This window comes from Falco rusticolus, chromosome 4, assembly GCF_015220075.1.
Source record: "Falco rusticolus isolate bFalRus1 chromosome 4, bFalRus1.pri, whole genome shotgun sequence".
Classification (NCBI taxonomy): Eukaryota; Metazoa; Chordata; class Aves; order Falconiformes; family Falconidae; genus Falco; species Falco rusticolus.
The window spans coordinates 99,438,586-99,458,776 of NC_051190.1; the positions used below are offsets into that span (position 1 = coordinate 99,438,586).

A 20,191-nucleotide genomic window follows, 5' to 3' on the forward strand; every position below is an offset into this window, starting at 1 on the left:
ATCGAGTTCTAAGTGAAGGATTTGGACAGGCACATTTAAGAAACAAGACTGTGGATAAGAGGACAATTATGGGCCTAGCTGTTCCAGTGTGTCAGCCTATAGAGGAGTTAGTCTGTTTTCTCCCTGGCTTCTACGCTGTTCCCAATAAAATATATTCTGTTATCCTGTTAAGACGCCACGCTGTCTTAGAAGGTGTCATTTTATAAACAGTGCAAAATATGCACCCTCGGTCCAAAAGCCTGTAAGCTAGCCTTGCTGCAGGAAAGGCAGACTCCTTGTGACTGGTACAAATCCAGTGAACATGACTTTGCTTAATTCTGTGAAAAATCTTTGCTGCTTGCCCACTAAAAAACATCAGTACTGCTTTCCAGTAGCGGAGGATCTTCTTGTCTGCATTTATCCATAGGTAAGTTATTTTGGTCTCTTAATTTGTTCAGTCTCCTGTCTTTCCTATTAATGATTTTTAAGATGTCTCTTCTACATATTACAACATCGCAAGCGGGAAGACAGTGGGAACTTTGTAAAGTAAGAGGTGACTGATGGCATTAGTTAGCTACATGCTAAAGGAACAAGGGAGAATCTTAGATATGTACTTCTAGTAGAGGGTAATGGAATATATGTATTTTAACTGCTGACTTTTACAGATGGTTTGTATTGCGTCAAGTGAGTCTGCCTGCAATGGGGACTACTCAGAGCATCCAGAACTGGGCACATTCAAGCATCTCCCAGTGCTCCAGTTATTGTGGGGCTTTCCCCTCCCTTAATTGAAATGGAGTTATTTGTATAGGTGCAGCACACTTTTGTACAGTGTTCTGTCATACATTATGTGTCTCAATTTCTTTTTGGTAATTTGCTCTGTGGTAATGAGTCCTTTTGAACTGTCAATGTGTGTATAGTTCCATTTACACTGCTGGCACTTTGTTCTGAACCTTCTCCCCTCCTGTCCAAATAAATTGCTTACACTATCAGATCTGTCTTACTGTTCACAATAGTACTGCTCTGGATTCTCCAGATCCTCCTTCGTTACTGAGTTTATTGCTCATTTTGCAAAGGGTTCTTTCAAACTTCAGTAGGTATAACTTTAAATAATCCCTGTTAATTGTTGTATGAGTCAGAGAATGAAAGGGAAGGAGGAAAAAATATTTTTAATTGCACAAACTATCCTGTGGAGGGGTCTAGCTAACCTGTTGATTTCTTGTTATATAGTAATTTATATTCAAATTAATTTTGATAGCTGGCATTTTGTCTGTATTACCTGTGAATGTGAATGTTTAAACTTCTGTAGCAATTTATAATGTAGTTGATGTTGACCAGAACAGTATTTTAATACTGATAGGAGGAGTCTTGTGCAGTGATAAGAGATACAGCTGGTAGTCAGGAGTCTGGGAGTGTGGTTAAGGATAAGTAATTGAATGACCATGTTTAAAGATAGTATTGATTGTTTGTGAGAAGTAAGTTTCCAGATGATAGGGAAAAATCAGAGACAAAACTCTCTAATACCCAGTTTGGAGTTTTAGAAAGTAGGCATTCTTTATTTTCGGCGTTGGATGCACGGGGAATAAGTTCCACCCAATGTGCATACCGACTCTGTTCACTGTTTATGTGGCAGATCTATACATATTAATGACATTTCTGAAAAAATGTTAGCATATTCATTACAGTTCCAAGAACTGCTTATCATATCTACACTCTTACCACGCATGTGTGGCCTTATGGGTTGAGGGTCCTCTGGTGGTGGTTTTGGGACATCTTCATCCTCTTCTTTGTCATCTTCCTCCTCTTATCCTTTTCATGACCTTCTCTTCTTCTGGCCCTGTTTCACCACTCTTGGCTCATGTCTCTGTTTCAGACCGGTTCTTATCTACTTAATAGATAAACTATATGATGTGCTGTTCTACTAGTAGCTAAACTACATAATACAGTGTTGTACAGTTCAGCAATGTCATGGATACATCAGTTGCAACGTTTACAGTTACGCATACTGGCAAAGTTCCCCTAGTATCGCAGAGATGCACAGAGAAAGGCTAAGAGGCAGAGGTCACAGCTGCAACAAGGATTAGGAATAAGGAAAAAAATAGTTCATAGTGAGGTTGGTCAAACGATGTAACAGGGGTTACAGAAAACCCTATGCTATGAAAATGCTATAGTGAGAAAAAAATTCTGCTATACGGAGGAACTGGAGGGCAATGAATATCAGCTGTTGTGGCTGATCACTGGTTTCCAATCACTCATATACACTTGTAATAAAGATAGGTCTGCTTTCTCTACTATCACTCTGGGCTCCGCCTTCAGTCCTGGGCCAGCCAGGTGTCTTAGCAAGTTCCTCGTTACATACATGGAATATTAATTTAATCAACTTGCTGAATCTCCAGTCACAATGAATTCCCATCTTTCTTCATTTGTGCAAAGCTTATTTGCCAACCATGCAGCTGAATGAGAAGGAATGGGCTTGCTTTTTACAGCCAAGGAAGCCTTGATGCCAACAACTGATAGAGTAATTCAGTGAGACTGGGAATTCCAAATTGTGTAGTTTCTTAAAGAAAAATTATTGCTTATCTCAATTAGTATCATTTCCTGAAGGGGTCTGTGGCCTACATTCTGCTGGAGCTCAACAGGTAACTAAACAGAAGAACCTTTTAAAACTTTTATTCCTGAACACCCAAAGTAATTTCATCTTTTTCTATAAATCTTGCCCTTACTGTATTTTGTGTAGCTTGGTCTTGCATCATAATGTGAGATAGGAGAGAAGCACATGAAATCCTCAAGGCCTGAGAAATGCACATTTGAAGCCAATGAATAAGCTTAGTGGCATTTGGGTCAGGCCCCAAGAGGTGGTTCTGAAGCATTTGAACCCTCTTTGCCTGATGATTATGTTTCAGTACTGTGTTGTCAAATGATAAAATACACTGGGAGAAGACAGGATTGCTTGGGGTGCTATATTACTCAGCTGCCCACTCTACTGAAATCAGTGGGACATTTTCTCACTGACTTCTGTGGATCTCAAAGTAAACCCTATAAAAAGTAAATACTTTCACAATGGTATTTTGTTTAATCAGATTCTGCTTGTCACTTAAAGCTAGTGATTTCACCCCAAAATGAATACGACTATTTAGACTTTGATTTTGCCGGAGTTATAACATAAATTGAGAATCTAGAACAGAATTAGAGGAAACAATTTTCCTAGTGCTACAGGATCACATTTTTAATCATGTAGAAAAATGAGTTTCCATCTGGTTCGAACTGTGGAGCACTAACTTTTTTCCAGGAGAAGTTGGTAGTCTGAGTTTTAAGAATTTTAAGCTGCTAACTGTAGACTTGGTTTTCATATTTTTATTAGACTCTAAGCCCTGGAAGATCCAGAAACTGTAGGTTCAAAGCTTTCCGTCTAGAGAGTTCAGCTGCTCCTGTCTTGAATGCTAAATTTCTGTCCTGTATGGAGGTATAAGTAAGTAGGGAGCACTTAATGCTACAACATCTAGTGTTTTTAGGTCTTTCCCTCTTTTGGAGGTGCTTATTCACAACTCTTATTTCAGATAACTACCGTTAGTATTTCCCACTGCATGCACATACTTGTAAACAACATTTACCTCTCCAGGAGTAGAGTCTTGTTGTTTATTTTTGCAGAAGCAGGCAGATGCTCTTGGTTCATTTTCATTTCATGACCACAGTGCCAATAAAAGAAATGGTTCAGACACAGCCCTCAACAAATGGTGATGGGGAACCTGCAACTCCCAAATTCATTTGCATGTACTTTGGGCTGGAGTACAAGTTTCAGAATAGTAGGCCCTGTTTCCAAATGCAGAGCACACTGGTTACTCCTTTTAATCTCAGCATCTTTCTTCTTCCCTACTCATTTATTACCTGAACTGACGGTAAGGCTGAGTGTGCATGTTTCCCTGATTCTTTGCAAGGTGCTGTGGAGAAGCAAACTTCTTATACTTCACCCAGACAACTTGAAGAAAAGCTTTTTGGAGATTTTTTTTTTTGTGTGTGTGTGTGTGTGTAGGACAGCAAAATGGCAGTGTGGACATGGGAGAAAATTTGAAATCTGAATTCAGATAACATCTTAGAGTTATTTCATGAATCTAAGGAGCCCAGTTACAACTTTGCAGTGAGGTTCTCTAAAGCCCTCTGTGGATCATATTTTGTAACAAGGTAGATTGATTGTGTGAGCTGAATTAAAGGCTTTTAGATCTCGATGAGAGGCATGTACTGTTTCTATTTCACCTCAGAGTTCCTTACTTTCGTAGGCACTAGATGGCTAAACATTTTTAAGCCATTCAGTCTCTCTGAGAGAAGAAAGACTAGCTAGCAAACGTGTAATACTGGTTTTCAGTGTAATCCAGTTATCTAGCCAGGCCAGACTTCTGGACTTCCATGCTATTACTTTTAATGCAGTAGCTACATATAGGAGCTTTTGTAGCGCTAGTTACCAGAAATGCTGGGCTCATGTCTGTCTTCTGATTTTCTACCTGATTTTGGAGCCAAGGGGCCCAAAGCATTGATTAGTATCCATCTGTGCTAAGCACATGAAAAACAGATCACAAAGGAAATCTGTAAACTAAGAAGTTTACAATTTGGTTGTCTCCTGCTTAGTCACAGAGTACTAGAGGTTGGAAAGGACCTCTGCAGATCATCTATTCTAAAACTCTGCTCAAAGCAGGTTGCTCAGGTTTGGGTGTCTCCACCCAAACACCCAAACCTGTTGCTCAGGAACACTCAGACAAGGTGTGTGTCTCCAGGGATGGAGTCGACACAAGTTCTCTGAGCAGCTTGTTCCAGTATTCAACCAACCTTACAGCAGAAAGTTTCCATTTGTTTAATCAGAATTTTCAGTATTTCAGTTTGTGCCAATTGCCTGTTGTCCTATCACTGGGCCCTGCTGAGAAAATTTTGGCTTCATGTTCTTTATTCCCCCCCATCAGGAATTTATACACATCAGATCCCTCTGAGCCATGAATCTCTTAAAAAAATGTCAGAAGAGCACATTAATCTCTACTAAATAAGCTCTAAGTATGCTAGACATAGAATATTTTTGGGACAGTGGAACCGTCTTCCAAGGTCCTCACTTTTTCTTTGTATTCCATAGGGTACATGGTCATGGTGCTATCAAGGTCTTTCACACCTTTTATTTTTTTTTTTTTTTTCTTCTTTGGCTTGGGGTTTTTTGTTAACATAGTATATGCTTCAGTTTCAGCACAGTGTACTTTAAATTTTGTCCAGTTGGTACTGCCTTCTTCCTTGCTATTTCACCATGGAGGGGTGAAACCATAAGGCCTGGTCTTGCTTCCTCGTTCTGTGCAGTCTAGCACTGGCTAAGAAGTTTGTGTGGGAAGTGTATGATGATACACTGTTTTCCTCGGAAATGAAAAAGAACGTGTGCAGCAATGAACTGGAAACTTCAGTAGTATGTGATTTATCACTTAGTTCACTTCCTTATCTACAGTGTCACTTTCCTCTCACAGAAACAGATCTTATTCAGTGAATGTTAAAGCCACATGGACATTGAAGAAATAATGAGGTTATAATGAAGTGAAGAAGGAAGAGTTTGCAGCAATGAAAAATGAGCAATTTATTCTTCCATGTACATAGTTAATTGACAAAATACTTCTAACGCAATCTACCTCATCTACATTTACGTAAAATAATACTTTTTTTAGCCACCTTCAGTAGACTCAGAATCTATTTTCCAGGCTGCCAGCTTCCTGGTAACTTGACATCAGTACAACAGCCCAAGCTGGTGATTATACTAAAAGAAGAATATAATGGGACAAAAGAATAAGACTATGGCTTGTTGTAATAGTTGTAGTGATAAAAAGAAATGTAATTTTATACTTGCCTGCTGTTCTGAAAAACCAGTGTATAATTATTGTGGGAGGAGGAAAAATACATCTCTCCCCCTCACTCTGCTACTTTTTCCCCTTCTCTTTAGTGTTGAAATCATCCAGTTTAATTAAATCACCAACCCATTTCTGCACAATGGATGACATTTCATTAATGATGTAAGATGTGCATGAGAGAGAATTAACCCAATTTTCAAATGGATTTCAATTTGGAAAGGGCAGCATGTAAAAATGTCTTGTAAATGTGTGGGATGAGCTTGTTGAGCAGCTTTCTGAAGGAGACTGGATTATAAAATGATGAATAATTAGATAACAGTCTCTCCTCCACCTCAATTTCTGTGTCTTTTCATAATCCCAGTTAATGGAAACTTGGGTACCTGACATCATATATCAGAGACATATCAGCAATAGAATGGAAAAACAGACTTGTGATGACTGCTAGCAAAATACATATACATACAATCTTCTCTGTAATTTTTAGCTAAATAGACTTCAGTGGCTTTGTCAAAGTTACCACCACCTTAAACTGTTCTCTTTTTGGAAAAAAAGCAACAAAAAGAAGAAAACTAGTCTCCCAGTCATTGTTTTGAATCATCACTTTTGGTAGTCCAGATATTATTGTCATGCTTAGTTGAGGTGGCAAGTCCTTCTTGCATGCAGATCATTGCTTCTCAGGTTATGGTTTTATCAGAGTAGTTCCGATTAGGCTAGAGCCCAGTTCCCCCTCCTTGGCATTGCTTTCAAGGTAGGACTGTGATCTTTGCCATCACTGACCCGAATTGACCCAGCACAAAATGTTGTTCCCTACCCTGTAAAAGACTGTGAGAACTGAGGTGTGCTTGTCTATTTTCAGTGTTAAGAGTCTTAGCTAAAAATGTATGAGAAGCTAAACTAGTGCATAGGAATAGACTGTGTAGAAGTTGAGTATGCTCCTTGGGCTTTGTAACATAGCTTAATGTCATTATGTTATTTTACCATGTTTGTTTAGTTTTGCTTTTTTCCCCAGTCATGTTTCTTTCCTGGGGGTGAATCCAAGGAAACATAGTTTAGCTGGCAGCATTTACAGGTCAGGTGACTGCGAAGGGCTGAAGGAGGCTGTTTTGATCTTAGGATGTCAGGCACTATGGTTGTGTCACGGCTCATGTTTCGAGAAGCCTGTTTTACCGTAAGGAAAAACGTCCACAGAGCCTGAGCTAGAGATGGTAGTTAGAGCCCATCTGCACTCAGTTCACTTACAAACATCTCGAAACCAGAAGGCTGGGTTTTTGCAGCAGATCAGTGGTCATATAGTAAGTTGCTGTATAGAGCTGAAGAATTCTAAGTTGTTAACAAGCTTTTCTCTCATCTGCAAGGAGAGCAGATCGTCCGCATCATCATTCAGGCTTACCTTCCTTAAGTTTATCTGTATGTATTCAAGGTCCTCACTGTACTGCCAACTGTTCTTACGCTGAATTTAGAAATACCTTTCTAATGTTGCCTTTATAATTCATAGGAAAGCTGGATATTCTGAAGGTGTGGCTTTGTGAGTTTTGGTTTTATTTTTAACTTCACAGAGCAAGCAGCTGCATGGTACTTAGTTGCCAGCTGGGGTTAAACCACGAGAACTGTGTAACAACAAGATTTGCCAGCATAAATATCCTGCTTTTCTGCTTGGGATGTCAGTCTTGACTACTTGCTTAGGAATGGGGTGGTGGTGTAATCTTCTGCAGTAATGTGGAAATAGAGAGTGAAATGTATTTGGGAATTTAAGGTTGATATGAAAGGGGCCTTCTATGGCATTTACGTTAAAAGTTTCTGTAAGATAAACCACTTGCTTTTTAGATGGAGTATAGAGAAATAAAGGCAGATTGAAGGAGTGCTTAACAAATTTAATTTAGCCTTGTTACTGGAATAAGGTGTTATCTGAAGAAATTCAGAGTTGCCATCCTGTCTATCCTTTGGCAAGGACAGAACTGGAAGTCGAGGTCTCAGTTCACCCCCAGAGTTCAGGGGCATGGTGGAAAATTTAATTCTGAGCTTGACTTATTTCTAAACATACAAGACGATGTATTTCTTTCTTCTACAGGTACTCCTTTGATTTTATTTCCCCTCTTGCTTTGGACCTCATTCACAGTTATGGGGTCCCATTGGCTAGTAGAATATTGTGTTGGCTTCTGCATGGGAGGACAGACTGTACCATGCGTGCACTGTTCATAATGGACTTTTTGTCTCTTTCAGATAAAGGAATGAAGAAGATGAGCAACATCTACGAATCAGCAGCCAATACCCTGGGAATTTTTAACAGCCCATGCCTGACTAAAGTGGAGCTGCGAGTTGCATGCAAAGGCATATCAGACAGGGATGCCCTCTCAAAACCAGATCCCTGTGTCATACTTAAAATGCAGTCACATGGCCAGTGGTTTGAGGTGAGTGTTTAATAGAATAAAAATTCTTCTGATGCTTTAGGACAGTATAGACAAAGTGAGGCAAAATACAAATAGCAGGAACAATAAAGAGAAGAAGCAATTTGAAGCATGTGGCATAATCGTGTAAGAGTGAAGGGAGATTTTTCCATTAACTCTAACACAATTTGAATCAGACTCTTAATGACACTTTGAACTTCTCTTTGGAGTCTAGATTAAAAATGAAGATGAATAAAGAATGAAGCATCATAAAACTTTTCCCTTTAGGCCCTCTTGTTTCATCAAAGCTGTATAATATCAGAGGTAATGATAGTGACCATCATGTATTCCAATCTAAAGAAGAAAAATGTTGTGAAAGAGAGGAGTATTTATTACTAGCTTGCAAGGAATTTGGTGACAGAGTAGCTTGATTTGCAAATTTTGAGTGTTACAGTTGGATTGCAGGTTTGATTAATATCCCACTTTGTGTTATTTTACCTAATCTTAGAAACCATCTCATAGATAACGGAAACGGGATGTCTTAGAGGCATGCAAATTGTAAATAAAGAACATTAGAATGGAATGTAATATTTTAAATGATATCTTGTAGGTTATTTTACTTACAAGTTACACTTGAGTGTTTGTGATTAATCAGGCTATAATAGGTGTGAGTTTTAATGGAAAGTATGTGTGAGAAAATTAGGAATGTATTAAATCCAGTTCATTTTGAGTAAGCATTCATCCCTCTGTTTTCGACATTTTAGCATTCAGATTAAGATTGTGTTATCTTTCAGAAGATAAAAATGATAATAACTGTGAACATATCCAGAAAGCAAAGTCTCAAATTCATGAGTGTTTTAATTTAGCATTTTCAGCCAAGTTTGTCAGACTTTGGGAGTTTTGTTCCAGTTATTTCAATTGTGTGGTTTTGACCTCTGGACCTCTGGAAATATTCCAGTGCAGGGTCAGTAGCAGCATAGCACAGTTAAGGATTTTTTGGTGGTATTTTTCCTCTTTTCTTATTTCAATGCTGTGGAACTGTTAGATAGGTGCCTGGTAGGAAACCAGTTTATAAGTAGAAAAAAAACTTTCACAATTGTCCTAGTGCTGCAAAAATCAGTCTTCATGTAATTGAAATTTAAGGTGATGTAATAGCCCCCCAAAAGGTAATTCTAGCTAGTCATGTAGAAAAGAGAATTCAGCTGCACTGTATGTAATCACTCAAATAGTAGAAATTAAACAAGCAGTGGATTAAAGGTCAAAATAAATGAAACACTCCTGTTTGGAAAGGAAAGATTGAAATCTTTTGGGCCATTTCAGTGAGTGCATTTCACATGGTCTGTCTGTGGCCAGTTACGAGCAGGGTAAGCAGCTTTAAATTATATATTCTTATGTTGTAATGGAGATTGCTTTTATTTGATGTGGTTTTTAATTTGGAAAGTGATTGTCTGAATAGAGTAATTCTTGCAGAACAGATCTGCTTGCTGATATGATTCTCATCTTATGTCAGTTGCTGCTACTGTATAATGAAAGTCCAGGGTATTCATTTTAGTATGAACAAAAAGTTTTTATTAGTTCATGTTCCTATCAGTGCAGCAGAGCTAATACAGCTCTGACATGAGCCTTTTCCTATTCTGGCCAGCACATTCTCAACAGAATTTTTAATCAAGTTCCAGTTGCTGAGCTAAATTAATCAGAGTCACTCAGGTATACCTGAAGACATAATTTGGCTGCAAGGATCTTCTGCTGATGACAATCAATGATCCAGTAAGACCTGAGATGGCAGGCAGACTAGTAATTGAAAATAAAAAAATCTAGTTACCAGTGAAGTGAGTATATTCAACATAGAAATCACTAAATGGCAACCCAGAGTGGAGTGGAACTGAAGAGGTTTGCATCTATGGATTTGGTGATTTCATTAACTTGTCTTGAATGTCCAGGTACCTTAAACCCCTTGGAGGCTGGATGTCTCCAAACAGGCTGTAGCAAGATCTAGTATTACTGAAACATGCATACTGGTCACATTCTGATTGTGTGAAGGATTTACAAACATGGAGCACAAGCTGTGGTCTGTATATGCTTGTGCTCTTGCAAATAGGTGCTTTTGAAATGCATGGAAGGTACTGAGGACTGACTGCACAGCTCCTGCTAGGCCAGCTGCAGCTGAAGCTGGTGGGCTTAGGCTAATGGGATTGCATTGTAGGTGCAATTATAGATGGTAGGACATGATGGCCTCAGTCTACGTATGCAGACAATCCGTGCAAGTGAGAAATCTGTGCATATTTGTCTCTGGCAAAGTTTTGGTAACACATGTCAGCCTGTCACTTAGGAGAAATTTTCTTTTTTTCTCTCTTTCTTTCTCTCTTTCTCTCTTTCTCTCTTTCTCTCTCCAGTTCTGCAGTACTGTGCGTATGTGTTTGTGTAAATTACGCCACTCGCACATATAAATATAGAATGAAACTATCCATGATGTTGTAGAGTGGGTAGGTGCTGTTTCCAGAGATTGGAAATAGCATATGTGTATTTTTTTTTTTATGTGGTGGATTTTCTGTGGTTTGTTGTTTTTCGTGGTTGTTGCTGTTATTATTGTTATTACTATTATTGTTCAGTCACTGAAAGGGTGAGGTTGGAAGGGACCTCTAGAGGTCATCTGGTCCAGCACCTGCTGCTCAACCTAGAGCCAATTGCCCAGGACTATGTCAGATGGTTTTTGAATATACCTAGGGAGGGGGACTCTACAACCTCCCTGTAAACCCTATGCCACTGCTCAGTCACCCTCACAGTAAAAAAAGTGTTTCCTGATGTTCTTATGTTTCTGCTGGTGCCTATTGTCTCTGGTCCTGCCACTAGCCACCACTAAAAAGAAGCCTGGCTTTGTCATCTTTGCATCCTCCCTTCAGGTATTTGTATACATTGATAAGATCCACTCCACCCCCAAGTGCTCCAGCTGCGGCCTCGCCCATCCTGAGTAGGGGGGAAGGATGACCTCCCTTGATCTGCTGGCAATACTTTGTCTAAGGTAGTCAAGGATACCATGTGCCTTTGCCACAAGGGCACATTGCTGGCTCATGATCAACTCTGTCCAGCAGAACCCCCAGGTTCTTTTCTGCGAAGCTGCTTTCCAACTGGTTGGGACCCTCAGCACATATTTGTGCATGGGGTTATTCCTCTGCAGGGGTAGGGCTCTGCATCTCCTTCAGAACTTCACGAGGTTCCTGTTCGCTCATTCCTCCAGCCTGTCAAAGTCCCTCTGGATGGCAGCATGACCCTCTGGCATATTAGCTACTCCTCTGTTTGATGCCATCTACAAACTTGCTATGAAGGTACAGTCTACCCTATCATTCAGATCATTAATGAAGATGTTGAAGAGGACTGGACTTTGAGTCACTGATGACCAGTCTCTGGGCCTGGCCATTCAGCCAGTTTTCAGTCCACTTCACTGTCTGCTCATCCATCCATACCTTAACAGGTCCTCTATAAGGATCTTATGGAGAAACTGTGTCAAAGGCCTTACTGAAGTCCAGGTAGACAATATCCACTGCTCTTCTGTCATCTACCAGGCTGTCAGATTGGTCAAGCGTGACTTCCCCTTGGTGAAGCCATGTTGACTACTCCTGATGATTTTCTTATCCTTAATGTCCCTGGAAATGGTTTCCAAGATTAACTGCTCCATCACCTTCCCAGGAATTGAGGTGAGATTGTCCAGCCTGTAGTTCCCTGCATCATTTGAGGTTGGCCATATTATTCCTCAGACGTGAAACCATTAGGAACATGTGCAGGACATGGACAAGTACTCAAAGAAATCTGAGTATTGTCCCCAGTTTTGGCACAGATATGCTTGCTGGTTTTATCTTTCTATCTGGGTAGATGTTTCCCCATAAACAAACCTGCATGTTCAAAATGTGAAGACATACCACTCCCCTCAAATTTCTCTGTGTATGTATGTTGATGCTGTCTGAAAAGCGCTATCTACACCGATCTAGAGTTAAAATGATATATTGTGTCTCCCAGGAAAATCGGCAGTTTACTCCTTCTCTTAGATTAAGTTTGTATTTTTAGCCTGAGATGACAGGGTGTGATACAGCAGAATTTAAGATTATGCTGTCCAAACATACCAGAAGACAATTTGCTGATCCGGGGCTGAATTTTAGCTCTTCTGGCCTTAATTTTAGGCAGGTACACTTGCAGGGTGGCCAGATGTTATACTTCTTAAGCAATGTAAGATAATAATTTGATGGCTGTTTTTCCATATTGATTTGAATGTTCAAGGAGTTTAATTAATGGACTAAGCTTCAGATGGTGAATGGCTGAGTGGGGTAATGGAGTCAGGCAAAGGTAGATGATAATAAATTCCTTTGCTCCGATGGTTATTTTACCCACCTGCAGTGTGAATGTCCTTGTGTAAGAAATGTTAATTGTATATAGCACGGCAGTCTTCAGCTGAGATGTGTTAGCATTGAAATTCTCATTAACTTCTTATTCCTAAGAAAGTAGCTTGGGCCTGTTCACAGGTTGTAACCTGCATGTGGCAAGTACATGTTATTTTGAAAGTCAAGTAGATTGCTGAGCTGTGTCTGGTCATACGAGATTACATGAGATCAGAAGGTGTAATATAGCCTGAAGTAGCCAGGTGGAATGTGATGTCTGTAACTATGAAAAGAGGAGAGGAGCTTAAGAAGACAGTAGCCATGTTTTGAAATCAGGGTGGGCTTCCTGTAGCTGTACTCCTACAGCTTTCTGCAGCAGGACATGGAGTATCTGCTACCTTGTGGGTCTGAACAGCCAGCTGGAGTTTTTGCTTTTTCCCCTAAGATGTTATTAAGCTTGAAGTAACCGCAGAGCAAATAAAGCAGCACACAAAGGCAATGTGCAGTTCGTAAAATTCATGTTGATGGAATTGGGTGAAATTTTTTGGATGGATAAGTTTGTTTATGGAAATAGTTTTTTCATTAAAATGTTATCTGAAGTCACAAATTTGGTGAAGCTCAGTAAGCTTTGATAAAAATGTGTAGGGCAAACCCTCAACTTTTCATTTTGGTGTATTTAAAATAAAAGGCATCCACTTGCCATTTAGCATGACATTTGATTTCAAGGATCAGCTTGGCATGATTAAAAAAACCAAAAGTGAGTTATCTTTTTTTTCTTTTGCTTTGAGAACTAACCCTGCTCATCCACACAAACTTTCATGCAAACAGACAGTAGAGAACAGTTCCCTTGGAAATGCATGCAACTAATGAATGTGTGGAATACCAGTGCAGCCTACTAAACGGGCTAACTAGGAATCAAGCTATAGGAAGGATACAGTCTTGCTCTTAATCTGTGTTTTCTTTTCCATGTAGTCCTGCTCTGTCTTTTGTTTCATTTCTGAATTAATTCCAGCTACCTTCTCCTTCCTCTACCTTTTCACCTGCCTCAGCTCCCCATTTCGCTTCCTAGCACCTGCTGCCTTGTTTCGCTCCTCTGCATTTTGGAGGGTGAGGGATATTCCTTGCCCCTTCCTAGCATGGGGGAGGGATCTGAAGAGAAGGCCTCGAGTCAGACTCCAGCTACTTGTTTCCATAGAAACCCAAAAGTCTCTCATGTTATCCATCTGTGGCTGTTACAGCCCACCGCAGAAGCCAACAAGCCATGAAACAGGGGCGTCTGTGGGCTGACATGTTCCATGACTCTACCAAACTGTTCCAAAATAACTACAAAAGCACTGTGAAGAGGAAAAACATCATCTATATATAGGTATACAAATAAACCCAAATAAATACATTTTTTTGTTCATCTACATGAACTGAAAGTAATAGCTGAAGCATCTGGATGGAAGTGAAAAGTTTTAATGATTAGAAACAAGAACTACCACCACCAGCAGCCATACAGAACCAGGCTCAAGGCCCGTCTAACCCTGTCTTGCATTTGCTAGTTGCTGACAGTGAAGAAGTGTGAGGGAAATATAAGTGTCTTTCCAGCTTGCTCTACCAGCCCTCAGTGCTCTGCAGCTTAGGGAGTTCTTAAATAAGAGTTTGTGTCTTTGTAGTTAAAAAATATTGGTAGAATAACTTCCATACCTTTGTTCAAATGATTTTAAAAGTTACTGTATTTAAAAAAATAAACTTTCATGATATCCTGGGACATAAGAGTTCTGCAGCTTAAATGGTGATTGAATAAAGTAATACTACTTGTATTTTCTGAACTTGCCACTTGTTGATTCATTTTAAGTCCCTTGTTCCTGTATAGGATGAGACACCGTGAAAAAAAAGGAAGATACTATGATAAAAGGAATATACTGTGATAAGAAGAAGACTAGGGAAAATGTGGGCCCTCTCTGGAAGGAAACTTTTACCCAGGATATGGAGAAGGCTGAGGGTACTCAATGACTTTTTTTTTGCCTCAGTCTTCACTGGCAAGTGGTCTAGCCACACCATCCAAGTCGCAGAATGCAAAGGCAGGGACTGGGAGAATGAGGAACCATCCACTGTAGGAGGTCAGGTTCAAAAACATCTAAGGAACCAGGAGGTGCACAAGTCCATGGGACACAATGAGATGCATCCACGGGTCCTCAGGGAAGTAACAAATGAAGTGACTAAGCCACTATCCATCATATTTGAGAAGCTGTAGCAGTCCGGTGAAGTTCCCAATGACTGGAAAAGGGGAAACATAAAGCGCATTTTTAAAAAGGGAAAAAATGAAGACCTGGGAGCTACAAGCCAGTCAGTCTCACTTCTGTGCTTTGAGAGTTCCTCCTGGAAGCTATGCTAAGGCACAGAGAAAACAGAGAGGTGATTAGTGACAGCCAACGTGCCTTCACTAAGGGCAAATCATACCTGACAAATCTGGTGGCCTTCTATGATGGGGTTACAGTGTTGATGGATGAGGGAAAAAAACCTTGACATCATCGACCTGGACTTCTGCAAAGCATTTGACACCGTCCTGCACAACATCCATCTCTAAACTGGAGAGACATGGATTTGATGGATGGACCACTTAATGGATAAGGAATTTTCTGTGTGGTTGCACTCAAAGAGTTGTGATCAGTGGCTTGATGTCCAAGTGGAGACTAGTGACGAGTGGTGTTCCTCAGGGGTTGGTATTGGGACTGGTGCTGTTTAACGTTTTTGTCAGTGACATGGACAGTGAGGTTGAGCACACCCTCAGCAAATTTGCCGATGACACCAGGTGTGGTGCAGTTAACGTGCTGGAGGGAAGTGATGCCATCCAGAGGGACCTTGACATGCTTGAGAGGTGAGCCTGTGCAAACCTCATGGAGTTCAACAAGGCCAAGTGCAGGGTCCTTGGGTCAAGGCAATCCCAAGCACAAATACAGGCTGGAGGATGAAGGAATTGAGGGCAGCCCTGAGGAGAAGGACCTGGGGGTACAGGTAGATGAAAAATTGGACATGAGCTCACAGCCCAGCAAGCCAACCATATCCTGGGCTGCATCAAAAGAAGCGTGGCCAGCAGCAGGCTGAAGGAGGGGATTCTCCCCCCTCTGCTGTGGTGAGACCCCACCTGGACTACTGCGTTCAGCTCTGGGGCCCCCAATATAAGAACGACATGGGCCTGTTGGAGTGAGTCCAGAGGAGGGCCACACAGATGATCAGAGGCTGGAGCACTTCTGTGAAGACAGGTTGAGAGAGCCGGGGTTGTTCAGTCTGGAGAAGAGAAGGCTCTGGGGAGACCTTATAGCAGCCTTGCAGTGCCTGAAGGGGGTCTGCAAGAAAGCTCAAGAGGGACTTTTTAGAAGGGCATGTTGTGAGAGGACAATGGGTAAAGGCTTTACAGTGGAAGAGGATCAATTTATATTAGATACTAGGAATACATTCTTTACTGAGAGGGTAGCAAGGCACAGGAACAGGTTGCCCAGAGCAGCTGTGGATGCCCCCTCCCTGGCAGTGTTCAAGGCCAGGCTGGATGGGGCTTTGAGCAACCTGGGCTAGTGGAAGGTGTCCCTGCCTGTGGCACGGAGGTGGAGCTAGCTCAGGGGTCCTCAAACTTTTTAACCAGGGGGCCGGCACGCGGATGAAGTGGCAGGCAGTCATCTGCGGCTGCTTGGTTTCCCCCCCCAAACCCTGGCGGGGGGGTCTGTAAATACCGGGGGCCGGATTGAGGACCCTGGGGGGCCGTATCTGGCCCACGGGCTGTAGTTTGAGGACCCCTGAGCTAGATGATCTTTAAAGTCCCTTCCAACCTGACCATTCTATCATTCTATGAAAATCTCTGTTAATTTGGGCTTTTAGTCTTCTGATTTTTCTGTGACAAATCAGTATCTAACCTGTCAAGGAACATGGATTAGTTTGGATGGTTATTTGAACCATGTTTATTTCAGAACACTGTAGAGATGCTGTGCCAAAAGTGATTGCTATATTCTGATAGAGATTTTTAGGCAGTGATTTGGGTTTTATTCTCTGCTTTAGAGAGCTGCAAGGCTTCATAGTGGGCTGATTTATTGGATATTTGGTGGCTTTTTGAATTATTATTTTTTAATAATAGGCAATGCTAGAGCAGATTCTAGATGCTCTTTTTTTCTGAGTTCACTAAGATTTCAACTTGGTAAACAAACATCCTGTATAAGATTAATTGTAAGTAATGAGGTAACAGTAAGATGAACATACCATCTTATGAAGATTTTTCTCTGACAAAGTAAGGGAGTTACAAAGTTCTAATGAGATGGTTTTTATCAGATTATGCACAATTTGGTGGCAAGGGAGGTGCTTTCATTCAATATCTATTATGAAGTTAAGTTAGCTCTTCTCGTTGTGAAGAAGCTTCCGATCTGTTTGCAGATTTGGGATTTTTTTTTCTTCTGGATGTAGAATGGGACTGATAATTGGAAATGCTACCTGAATTTCTCTGGCCAAAGCTTAGGATAAGGTCTTTAGTAAAATATTGGGTTTATTGTAATTATCTTTGATTTCATGCAACTCTTTGGTGGTGAAAGCCAACGGGGAAGAATTGTGTCATTTACTGAAATAATCAAGATCTTCACCAGAAAAGGAAGGCAGTGAGTTGTTTTGTTTTGTTTTTTTTTAATGAAGCCACCATGTGGCCAAGGTCCAACATTTCCTGACTTTGAGCTGGCAGTCTAGCTGGTTGAGCCCTACTGCCCAGATCTCTCAGGTCTTTAGAGCGCTTAGTCTCGTGCACAGATCTGTGCCCTGCACATCTTGCAGGTGATGATCTATTAGCACAAATGTCAATTACTGACCTTTGGACCTAAGAAGAAATGGGAGCAGTCCTGCTGCATTCATTTCCTAAGGAGTATTCCTAGAAGGTGATGCTTAAGCATTTTTTCAGGTACCATTAGATCTCTCTTGTTCTAACTGTTGAAACAGCTGTGATTTTATTTACACCACAGCAATGTGCCTGTGTATATGTCTTTATAGCCTATTGTATTATCATGATTCAATATTGTACTTTTCATTAAGTGTATGTTGATGCTAATGAATTCTTCTTTGCTCAGGACTACTCGGTAACCTCTGTTCCTGCTAAGATTTGCTTTTAGCTTCTGCTTTCTGTGGCTGGTAAATTTCCCTGAAGTCTTTCTGTATGGTGTGAATGACAAAGGCAGCTCATCTTTTTCAAAAAGCAATGTAAGTTTGTGGGGTCAGGCTGCAGGGTAATTGAATATTTTATCTCGGTCCATTCTCTGCCTGAATTCATCTAATTGGATATTTTACTTTCCAAGCCTTAATATTTTGGAGGCATTCTCTGTTCCAAGTGTTTGCCTGTTGAAGAACTCCTATCATTAACACTTTTGGGAAGAGTTCTCTCTATGGAGGGAATCTACTGTGAAGTTTTCCTCCATATCTTATAGGACATCCTTAATATTCTGTCCAACTCCTAATGCACTGAGTATATTTTTACAAACATATATGCATAAACTCAAAACCTGGAACTGTGTTTTATATTACCCTTCTTTTTTAAAAGAAAGACAACCTTCTTCCTCTCTCAGGTCTTTTCTAACTACATACGCAAAGTCAGAAGTCTGAAAACTAAAGGCTGTAAATCTTCTGTGTTGGCAAATACTTGATTAGAAGCTGGTACTGGGAATTTTTTCCTCCTGTGCCTAGTTCAGAAACACGAACATCATTAGGTTTTGATGAGATTTTTCTTTTTACACCCCAGGTAGTAATAAGTGACTATTTATTTTAAATGGAATTTATAATAACTTTTGGTTTTATCTCATCCATCAATGCTGCATTCTCTAGAGCTTCCTCATTTCAGCATTTAAACATAGCCACAGTGCTTTCCCCCCCTATCTTTTAAAATCCACTAGTCTTTAAACTTGAATTAATTTGAATCAGATTGTCTCAACTAAAGTCAAATACTGTCACATTGAGTCATCATATATGAACTATCATAATGTCCCACTACCTCAAACAGCAATTTCTGCCTCTGTAGCGCAGTTTGTAAAACATACTGCATGACCAAAGGAGAGAAAACTTGCATTGTAGAAGTCTGTTTTCTTAGTGACAGTGGTTATGTTTGGGCAGGCTGCTGCCTCTCTACTGGAGCTGTGGGATCCCTGCCTGCAGCAGCAGCCGGAGGCTGGCTTCTGGCTGCATCTGTCCAACAAAATCTCTTCAGGTTCCCTGTCTTCATGTCATAGCAAAGTGAAGAGTGTTTTCTCATAGTGTACATAAATGAATAAAAGCAAGTGTACTCCTGAGAAGCCAGGAAGGAACACTTACACAGAGAGGTGGTAAAAGCTACGAGGTGTCTCCCTGATCCTGTGGCCTGGAACATCATCTACTGGGAAGATCTGCACTGGGATCAGTTTTCACAGGAGCCTTCTGCCTGGTAAATCTGCCTCTGGGAGAGCTACGGAAATGAAAAAGTCAAAAGACTTGTGGGATCACATAGTCATTTTTCCATGTTGAGAAATAGTTACCTGCTTAAAAATCAGTTTAATACTGTAGTAGCTTAGAAGAAAATCTGAAAGACCTGTACTTGTTTACATCCTGTTTCAGTGTCCAGTGGATCAGGGACGGTGGATAGGAAGAACTCTGTTCATTTCTCGTGAACAATTTCAGTATAACCATACTCCAGCAGCCATCTTCAATTAGTGCATATCAATGTTTTTGCAAGCAGCACTATGCACGTATCTTCCCATTTGTGCCTGTGAAAGTGGGAACTGGGATGAATGCTCAGTTGTTAGACTTCTCTATACCTTTGCAAATGATTGTGTATTGTTGCTGGTAGAAATGTCTTGAATAGTTTTAAGCTGCCTGGGAATTTTACCTTCATCTTAACTGTTGAGTAATTTGCAGACATGAAATACTGCAATGAATACAACTTGGAGGAGTTATCATTTATTTGTTATCACATTTGATCAAAATACCATGGCTGACAAAATACATATCTTCTATTAATAAAAGCTTTTTTTGCTTCAGAAACAGGGCACTTCTCCACACCCCCCACACCCTCTGCCCGCCCAGTTGTGAATATTTCTTTATTATTATTGCACTTTCATTAGTATTTCTAATGGTCCTAAGATATGCTTGCAAATACCACCTTTAGCCATGCTGTCTGATGGTTCTCAACTCATGCTTCACTAACTTTTCACAACTTTTTCTCAGGATGACTCACCATGAAAGCTGTGACGCTTGAACAGTGTTCTCAGTCATATTAATAAAAAAAGAGTTTTCTATTACTGATGTTTTAAACCAGGTCAAGCCTTGTAGTTTTGGTATATGAGAAGGGTAAAAAAAAAAGAAAAAAAGAGAGACTGTTCAAAATGTTTTCAAAATTATCTAATGAAGATACTGGGAAAAGGAATGCTTTACAGTGCTCCCACTGCTTTGTTAACACTGGGTAACTGGCTTGATAATCTGTCACAATGTATATCTTTATAGAATAGATATGAAGTTGTCTTTCACACCTGTAAGATTGAGCATTGGTGTATGGTACTTACTAGTAGTACTCCTCACGGTACCCAGAGCGTCAGGAATAGATCTGAGGGCCCTGTGGCTGGCTGAG

At 40.4% G+C, this 20,191-nt stretch overlaps 1 protein-coding gene across 1 annotated transcript in view; it reads left to right on the top strand.

Annotated features, from left to right (window-relative positions):
* Positions 1 to 20,191, top strand: part of CPNE4 (copine 4) — a 244,814-nt gene that overhangs the window by 40,560 nt on the left and 184,063 nt on the right. Inside the window, exon 2 of the mRNA XM_037386063.1 lies at positions 8,061 to 8,248. Coding sequence (XP_037241960.1) covers positions 8,069 to 8,248 — 180 coding nt within the window. The 5' untranslated portion in view covers positions 8,061 to 8,068. The remainder of the gene's footprint in view (positions 1 to 8,060; positions 8,249 to 20,191) is intronic.